At 34.6% G+C, this 9,778-nt stretch overlaps 1 protein-coding gene across 1 annotated transcript; it reads right to left on the reverse strand.

The window, feature by feature from the left end:
* Nucleotides 1-513: 513 nt before the first annotated feature.
* LOC145775975 (melatonin receptor type 1B-B-like) lies at nucleotides 514-9,548 on the reverse strand. Its single transcript, XM_082587384.1, has 8 exons — nucleotides 9,306-9,548; nucleotides 8,734-8,882; nucleotides 7,968-8,102; nucleotides 7,606-7,734; nucleotides 6,512-6,731; nucleotides 3,183-3,307; nucleotides 1,947-2,034; nucleotides 514-1,132 (listed from the first exon to the last, which is right to left on the reverse strand). The coding sequence occupies exons 1-8, from the start codon at nucleotides 9,546-9,548 to the stop codon at nucleotides 986-988; spliced, it is 1,236 nt and encodes a 411-aa protein (XP_082443510.1). The 3' UTR covers nucleotides 514-985.
* Between the last annotated feature and the right edge of the window lie 230 nt (nucleotides 9,549-9,778).

The raw sequence follows: 9,778 nt of genomic DNA on the forward strand, positions 1-9,778 counted from the left end.
AAACTGACTGGTAAAGCGGTGGTCGAATAAATTTGTGGCAGAATACGGTGCGATACTGATGAGCCCAGCCTCATGGGCGAAACACGTGTCTGTCGCTGTCAATTCTTGCTACAAATCGGCTGCCGAGAAACATATTGTTGATTGGATGGTCTGAATGGCTAGCGTGGAAGCTACACCGTTATGGTTGGCGAATCGCAGCTGCTCGCTGTACTAGTGAGTGCTAAGCCTTGTGCTGATAGCCGGGAAGAACGCCCCTTTCTTCACAACACCTTCAATTGCATGTTGACTTGGATTTCAGCTGTTCACAGTATATCTAGAAGACAAAACCTTAACTTTGGGATTCTGATAGTCTACACAGTGACGAACCCTGGTGACTGCATTTGTTTATCATATGGCACCTGGAATCTTCTAAAGCATATTTTATTGTTGAAGAATAAAGTTGCATTATGAATAATTAAAACCCTTAATGCAGACATTTTTACTGCACTAAACATATGCCATAGTGGGCAAAAATTTGTCAATCAGCAAATTTGGAAAATGCGAAGGTAAGTCACGTGGTGTACTGTATAGTCTCTCTCATTATGGTGGGCTTTTATGTTGTAGGCTATAGTTATATTATCGATGTTAACATCTTCGTGAAATAGTTGAGCAGTAGATTCTTTTGAGCAAAATTCGTACAAAAAACAAGCCTTAAAAGGCCATAGTACGTGTCCAACGTGCATAGATTAGCTATACACATTAAGAAAAAGGATATTCAACAATTTTATAAAAATAAAAAGGTCTGAAAAGTTATTCTTTTGAAACTATTGAATAGGCTACAGCCTGAGTTCCTATCATGCACTTGTACAAACACTAAAACGAAAAACTTTGAAGATACAACATACATCAATCACTGCGAAGTAACTTGCGACATGTTAATAATTCGTCTTATAAATACTAAGCTACTTCTATTTTAAAGATAAATTGTTTTTCTGAGCTGCCATTATTATTTTTTTGTCGTTGTTTCATTTTTCGTTGATGGTTTGAGTGGGGATGGGTTACTTGCGTTTGAAGCTCTTAAGGTTTCAACTTTACATTCATGGATCTTGATATTTCTTGAAAAGATTGGTGTCGATGGAGCGCTGCTGAGGGACTGTAAAATCAAACGGATCAGATTGTATTTTAAAATCAACTGTATGTTGATTAAATAAGAAAGATACGTCAGTTATTCATGAATTAGCAAACAACGTTGTGCAAAGTTTACACTTTTTTTCAATAGTTTACAATAGAGTTTCATATGAAGTTGCTCCAACTTCGGGAAATAAAGAATCGTAATAAAGTTTTATCTACATCCTAGACAGCCACTCTATCTGGTTGCAATCTGGTCAGTACCGTACCCAAACTGGTGAAGATCTAGATCATGTAATGTGGCTATATGGGATGCATCCCTAAGAAGATAGGTTATATTGAAACATACTAACATTTTAATATCCACTTTTCACACCTTTTTGTCAAAATTCAGATAATATTACGCTAATGACCACCATGCCATATCTTATTGTTGTGCCTTGAAATCAAGTTGGTGCGCCACATTAAATGTCTAAGCATAGCGTCTGACCGTATTCCAGAATCCCAAGAAGCGTGGATATGTTCACCAAGATTATTCGCTTCTCAGTAATAGTTGCAACCTTTATCTGATGCGAAAATATCTATTCGGATGTTTCTCATTCATCAGATGTGACAATTATTGCTAGAGAAGTAGGCTACCAATGCTCCTTGTGCGAGTCAAAATGGTTAGCGTAGAAGCTACACCGTTATTGTTTGCAAATCGCAGTTGCTTTCTGTTCTAGGTGAGCAGCCTACCCAGCTTTTGATTAATAGCCAGGAAAAAAATAATTCCTTCTACACACAATCACTTGATGTGACAAATTATGAATAGTAAGACCTATTAATTGACTTTGACTTACATTGGTATTGCAGTGTGACTTCTTTTTTGGTTTAGCACGAACTCCGGCTGTCAGTCCAGTGAAGGCTAAAGCCGAAGCTACCGATTTACTGAACACAAAAATATCGTAGTATTATTATCGTTATGATATAATGTTTCTGAGTAGATTTACAACGATATGTTCATTCAAACAAATTTATAGTAATTGAGCATTTGTCTTCTAATGTTGCATTTCTTAACAAAACCAAACCAAAAATGTGCCACACTCACAGGGTAAATGTGCAATTATACATCAAGAAAGGATTTGTTTCAACTAGCTGCTCTTCTTGTTTGAAACTGTGATTCCATTTTGTTTGGTGCATAACTGCATTAAAATCTTTTTATGTTAAAGCGATGGTATGTTTGTTAATACGCATAGGGCCTACTTACAAACCAGATTTTGTGTAACAAGTAATAACACGTTTCGGTCGCGTTTCTTTGACATTTCCGAAGTGATGGTTTCAAATATTTTTACCTAACAGAGCGTTATTGCATTTACAACACTTCAACGTCTTTGTATGTAAAATTAACGCAACAACTATCTGCGGTTTTCGGTAAAAACAGTATAGTCAGAGCAAAAACAACTGAAATAGGATACAAAACACAGCACGAACATTGTTTCATCCAGACGAAACATCACGTTAGCCGAGTTCATTTCTTAACGTTTTTGAATATGACTCATGACTGTAAAAGCCTAAATTTGATGACATATCATGCACTGTAAAAATGTACAACCCTTCCTAATTAAGTTTTTGCTGCTCCAACCTACGTTCAATTACTTCCTGTGATAAGTTTTATCTCACATGTCACGTCATTGGATTATAGTTTGAGACAACAAGTTGATGACGAAATTAAGGAAATTATGCCTTCAACAGTACATATGTCATTGCACAGATGCCAAAAGTCATTCGGGTTTGTTTAATTCTTACTCCTCAAAGGAAACTCAAGATAACGCAGGTCAATCGTAAAAAAACTTTTCAAAAAACTGCGTCAAGACTGAAGAATTTAACTATGGTTACCATGACATGTTACAGCAAAATTTCTTTTGGTAGTAAACATTGTGCCAAAAGCAATTTTCCATTATGTAAAATTTACCTTTAATGCTATTTTTTGGAGTCGTGAAAAACATTTCAAGTTTTTTTTCTCTTCTCGCATTAAAAATGTTTTAAGTAACCTATACGCTACTGATGGTACGGATTTAAACAAAAAGATGTCTTACTTATTTCGGGCACAACAGAATAAATAGACAAGAAAGTCGTGATATCCTCTTCTAAAGACTTTGTTCATCAATCCATAGATTAGAAAGTTAACAGCAGAATTGCTCAATCCAAACCACCCAACAATCTAAAACATAAATATGGGTCGCCAGTTAGTTAATAGATATTTGCTGCATTTATTTTACAGCCGAACAAATAAAATGTTACTTTGTTGGTACCCCGTAGCCTACACACAATAGGCTACCCATTCGGTTATGTAACAGTGCTTAATTAAAGATGTGAAAAGTTCTGTTGAAAGGCATTCAGGCAACGCATTAAAAATTTAACGCGATGACAATACAATAATCCAAAAAAAAATTTCCCTTACTCAATCAAAAAAGGTTGTTGTAAACAATGATGTCCTAAAAGCTAGACAACGTTGTGACACGTAGGCTATCTCTAAAGCCTGTTGTTGGCATAGGCCTGTAAGGTTACTTAAAGATATCAAAAAAAAAAAATACTACTAATTACTAGGTTTAACAACGACATGCGTAACTTCCTACGCATCCTGTTTTCAAGAATGTAATGCATCAAAAAATGTTGCGCTAATACTGATACACACGTGTTTTCTCTTTTATAGGCACGTTATAGAAAATTGCATTATCAATGCATTACACCATGTAACAAAAAATTAGTTGTGCCAAGTTTTTAGTATTTTTTGAAAGATATTGCTGATTAAAACATGCTTCTAGCAATTTTTTTCCACAAGTGTCGTTCAAAAAGTATTTATTTAAGGTTTTTGAACTTTTAGTACCCTGTTTCTTAAGCTCTTATTCTAAATTCCTTATAAGGTCGAAAAAGTGTGACGTCATAATGGCTATCATTTTAGCTTCATAATTGTAGCCTGTATCATAACAATGATCTTTGTTTCATCATAGTCGCGGAATAGAGCAAGTACAGAAATTTCAAATTGTTTTTATTTACTATCAATGTAATCAGAAAATAAAAGGAATTAAAATGTTTCAATCATTCATTGTTTCTTACTGTGTTCTGTAAAAAGCTCTAGCCTAAATTGCAGATAAGTTGGGAGTTGGATCATCATGTGAATGTAAACTTTCTACAGATTCCAAAACAAAGCTTCGTTCCTAAACTTTTCATCAAATTTTCCTATAATTCAACTGATGATCCACTGGGATGCACGGTGTGACAAAACATTTTAAATAAAGTAAACAATATCACACCAAATCAGAAGAATCGGTTTATTTAAATACAGAGCTTTCGCCACACAAGTGTGGCTTCAAGCCACACTTGAATGGCGAAAGAAGCCACACTTGTGTTGCACTTTGTGCTACACACATACTTTGTGTTACTTTTTTTTTTTTTTTTTTTTTTAGTGTATACTTTTTTTTACCACACTTTGTGTTAAGCCACACTTGTGTGGCGAAAGCTCTGTATTTAAATAAACCGATTCTTCTGATTTGGTGTGATATTGTTTACTTTATTTCTACAGATTGTTTTTGAAACTTTTTGCTATGTCTGTGGTCTATCTATATATCAGTACTGTAATCATATCAGACTAACAAGCGAAATGTGCAGTGAAACAAAGCTAGAAGCAAAGCTTTTATACTTATGAAATGTATTTTGGTATGGAAATTAGTGACCAAATTGACCAAGATAAAAGCTGTGCACCTTATGTGATCTGCAGAACACATCGGTCCAATTTAGATGGCTGACTAAGGGAAAACAACATTTGATACCACAGTATTTGCCATTTCAAGAGTTTGGAGAGAACCCCGAAACCATACAGAAGACTGTTGTTGCTATATGGTTGACAGTTCACGGTTTAGAAAAACAAAAACCGACATGACATTGCATATTCTTCCATATTATGTTCTATTGCACCTGTTTCGCATAGCGCTCAGCAGCTGAGTTGCCACTTCTTAAACCCTCGAGCAAAAAGCTGCATAAGACACGGTAGTGTATCAAAATATAGAAAAAGTCTCTCATGATGAATTTAACATAGGCCTAATACAGACATAAATTCAGAATTTTGGTAATTGGTTAAGCGAAGCAATAATTATCAACTTTCGGAAACAATGTGATAATAGGATATGAAAAATGGTGTGTTTCCTGTTCATAAAAATGCATTTCCTGCACTCCCATCTTGATTGTTTTGATCCTTGTATGGGTGATTGGTGGAAGCGGAAAACGTGGTGAAAGGTTTCATCTCACATGGAAAGAAAATATCAAGGGCGGTGGATTTGTAACATGAAAGAGGAGGGGGGGGTGTATGATCGGTAATAAGAGAAGGGTTATCAGTGTATAGACACAAGTCACACAAATGTGCTCACTTTTGAAGTGTTTTCATCATTGCATGATGCATATATGGCTTATATTTGCATAATATTTCTTTGTGTTTGCATGCTTACACGTTTAATAGAAAACTATGCTGGTAGATACAGAAAATCCTTGAGTAAAACTAACAATCAGAAAAAGTGACATTTTATCAAAAGTAAGGACAGTTCAGATGTTTTTTTGCTATTTTGGTGATTAGTTTGAAGTAACAGAACACAATACATAAAAATTTTACTGCAACTAAAAATTTTGCGAAATTTTGTTACATGGTGTTATTTTTGTGCACACTGCGTGAACAAATTCAATAACTCATCAAGAAAAAATTTCTTAACGCCATTGACGGATCTTGAAAAATTTGAATTTGGTTTACAGGCAGTTTAGGCATCTTCTCAACATGATTGCCAAGTAAATCTAGTACAAAATCACTGGGATAAAATTACAAATTTGCTACACTCTTGCATGTGCAGTATATTGAAATAATAAATAGTAGGCTGCACAACTTAACTTTAAATTGTAATTTAATGTGAGTAGAAATTAATTTTGATCGTGGGTACTTAAATTCAAAGTTCCGTATGTTATATGTCGAGTTTATTTATTTTTTATCAGCTTTAGTTTTAGTGACTTTCAATAAGAGAAAAAAAGAGATTTTATACCATTGCAATTAAACTTTTTAGTGATAAAAGGTGGGTCCCATACTTGATCCAAGCATCGGGAAACGAGAAGATAAGGTTCTCATTAGACTAAGCCTTCGGCACTAACGAGAGTAGGGTGGCCAGTTCCTTTCTCTCGGCCGCCTTTCCTTCAGCAACTACGCCCACCCAATTTGTTACACCCTGGGTAGAGGTGAGCGGTGTTTGTCAACAACCAGTTTAAGCCGAGAGTCGAACCAGGATTGCGTGACTGGAAAGCGAGCGCCTTATCCGCTGCGCCATCCCACCGTTACCGCCATCCCACTTTTTAGTGATAACTAAATTTAAAAAATGGTACAAATATTTACCTTTTTTAAATTCTTTGACGTTGTTTCTGGATTTACAAGAATAGTAATTCCATAAGGAACCCAGCACAGTACAAAAATAATGACAGTGGTGGCAAGCGTCTTCAAGAGGTTTACCTCTCTTGCCAGTAGTTTCTGTTTCTTGCTTCCAGCATCTCTCTTTTTGCCTGTAGAGCTTTTATTAGACACTTTCCTCATCCATTTTCCACGCGATCGAACATTTCTATAAAAGATACAACAGTGCTTATCGTCATTAACTTTTGATGAGAGTGGGCCAAAAGTAAAAATTTGGAATTTCCTTTATCGAAAATTGGTTTTGGGTATGTTTTATTTTAGATATTCTAATTATACACAACACCAGGATTGTTCTGAAATTTACGTTTCACTACGAATTTATAGTAGTTTATATGATCATGTCATTCTTTCTGTATACAATTTATACATACTGTAAGCGACTTAATGCGTTGGAATAACAACTTTTTCAAAGGAAATTCTATTGTAATTTTATGTTATTATCATTCTTTTGTGAACTTAATATTGCCTTTGATTAAATAAAAAAGGTAAATAAAAATTAAATAAATTTTAAATTATTAATTTATTATTATTCATTAAGAATTAGTGCTAGCTGCGTATAAACTAAGTATTCTACGCTGAAACGTTTTTGTTGCTGCAATCATTATCGTTCATGATCATAACGCATTAAAGCGTTGTCAAGGCAAAAGAAATGGAAATGATTGGTTAAAGTTATTGTGTGGTCGTGAAAGCTAAAATAAACAACACTTATTGTTACAGTATTATTATTTTATTTATTTAATAGATTATTATTTGCTGCCTGTCGGGATGATTTCTTTTCTCGCCAAAAGCATTGCTGAGCAAAAACTCACATTCTGTCGTAACGTTTTTTTTTTTAAGTTTTCAAAGGATGTTTTTTAAGAAACGTTGATTTATAATAAAATTATAATTATTTACAATTGTTTTATAATTAATTATAAATTATAACTGTCTATTTTTTGTTGTTGGATTCATGTTCCTGAGGAAATCGAGCTAATTCTACTCTATGATAAATTAGTTCTTTTAGCAGTGAAAATCAAACTCACAAGAACAATTTGTAGTAGCAAAAAGATACGATACATAATGGTATTAAGATAGCACAAATCATGAGGACGATGTTGTACGAAATGGACGCAGTGTCATCCCAGGCACATTGCAACATTTTTGAATCGTATCTGAAAAACAATCTCCTTGTAATTTCGTGATTTTCTGTAAAGTTAATTGCAAATAAACACTTATTGTCTTTCAAACTTTCGTCTTTATAACGTCGAGCATCTCACGCATCAAAGCAGGGTATTTTTAAGTTTGAACTCTTAAAATATCTTCTGTGTATTAAGTGGTTGTCAAATCTAGGCTACTTTCGATTGTGTTGACTTTGCACTTCACAAATTACAAATACAAATCTTACCCAAGACCAGCCCAACCGTACAATGTAGGGGTTGCAATCAGGTTGGACCATAACCAAGTAAAGGCCACCATAACAAATGTTTTATTTTTTGAAAATGTCTTTTCATAAGTAGCTGCTTGAACAACGGCCCAGTACCTGAAAAAGACCAGTCAAAGATGGTTAGCTCACCCATGGCTTACCCTTGTGTTTCACTGGCAAAATTCTGTTTAATAATTAATAAATGTTCTATTTAGCTGCAACAAAAGTCAGCTCTTATGCTAGTGTTGTGTGCAATTCAATTTCTATTTTTAAATGTTTTTTAAAAGCGATTTATCTCTTTGTTCTGCTGAAATGATGAAGTAAGTATTGTTGAAAAACGTACTTGAAAGACTAAGCTATCCAATCTCGGAAACGGAACTATCCATTAACTTTTTCTCTTGCAATCACTTCTTACAGTGCACATTTTTGAAACTTCATATTGTAGCTTACTGTAAGTTATTCGCTCTGAGGATGCGCCAAACTACGACTCACGAAACGTCAGAGCAATAAAACAGATAATGTTTCTTATAATATTTTAATTTCTCATTCATCAAGGGAACACTGCAACTATTACTAGACTAGTAAATAATCCGGACGAACACCCAAATTCTTCAGTACCATGAAAAAAAAACATCTGGAAAGATTCGAAACAAAAAAGCAGAAAGCATCACGCTAAAAGGATAAAAACAAGTTTATCACGAAGGTTTCATTTAAAACAAACTGTACGTGACTTATAAAAAACTTTTACCTGTTGAGAGCTATGAAAGTGAGATTGCAAACGGAGCATATGCAAGTAATCGTGACAATGTAACCGATAATCATGCAAGGAATGTCGGGCAATGCCTGCCCTGTCTCAAAAACGTTTGCAATCACAGTGGGAATGATGATACCTGTTACCTGGAGAAAATTAGGGATTTTAGATCATGGGGATTCGAAAATACATCCGTTTATGGTTTTTAAACAGCACTAGAACAGTTACGTTGTTTTTTTGTATGATTTACAAAATATTGCACATTTTATGATTGTATAACAGTTGTGAATTTGGTTTTTAAGTAATTTAAGTATTGATTGAAAGCAATCTTGTAGCCAGGTGAGAACAAATTGTCAAATTGGCAATTGACTTTTCTAATATACGCGGAAAAGCGGAGCAGCTGCGCGTCCCGCAATGTAATGTCCCCAGGAAAATCCATATTGCGACTAAAATCTCGTCTGTTGTTGAAATAACTAAACTTGACCAGATGAGACCAGACTTGGAGATGTTATTTTTTAGAATTTACTAATAAATAACAAGCACTTAATGAAATGATCACCGCCACTTACTATCAAATCCGCTATAGCTAAGTTGACAATAAAAATATTTCCATTCTTGTGAATTCTCTTCTTGTAGGCAATCGAACCTATAACAAGCAGGTTTCCACATGATCCCACAACGGAAACAATCATCAAATAAATGACTTCAAACATTTGTCTTGCTCCGAATTGTCCACACCATGGATTCTCAGGCTGCAGATCGCAAGGATCTGAAGTGTTGCCAGATTGAGAAACGTTAATTCTTTCATCCATAATCAAGTAACTTGTCAATAGGCTTTATGTTTTAGTAATACTAAGAGCAATGCCTTTTAAAAAAAGAAAGTGATTGCCTTATATATGATTTCCCTATCTAACATAAAAAACGCATTTTTTTCAGCACGATCAGTTTTCCGTTTTTGACGGGTGCTATAAATAGAACGAAGGAACAGTCAGCTGATGAAAGTGCGGTAGTTTTAATATGACTGCAAAATTTGAACACCACA

Source organism: Aplidium turbinatum, chromosome 8, assembly GCF_918807975.1.
Source record: "Aplidium turbinatum chromosome 8, kaAplTurb1.1, whole genome shotgun sequence".
In the NCBI taxonomy this organism is placed as follows: Eukaryota; Metazoa; Chordata; class Ascidiacea; order Aplousobranchia; family Polyclinidae; genus Aplidium; species Aplidium turbinatum.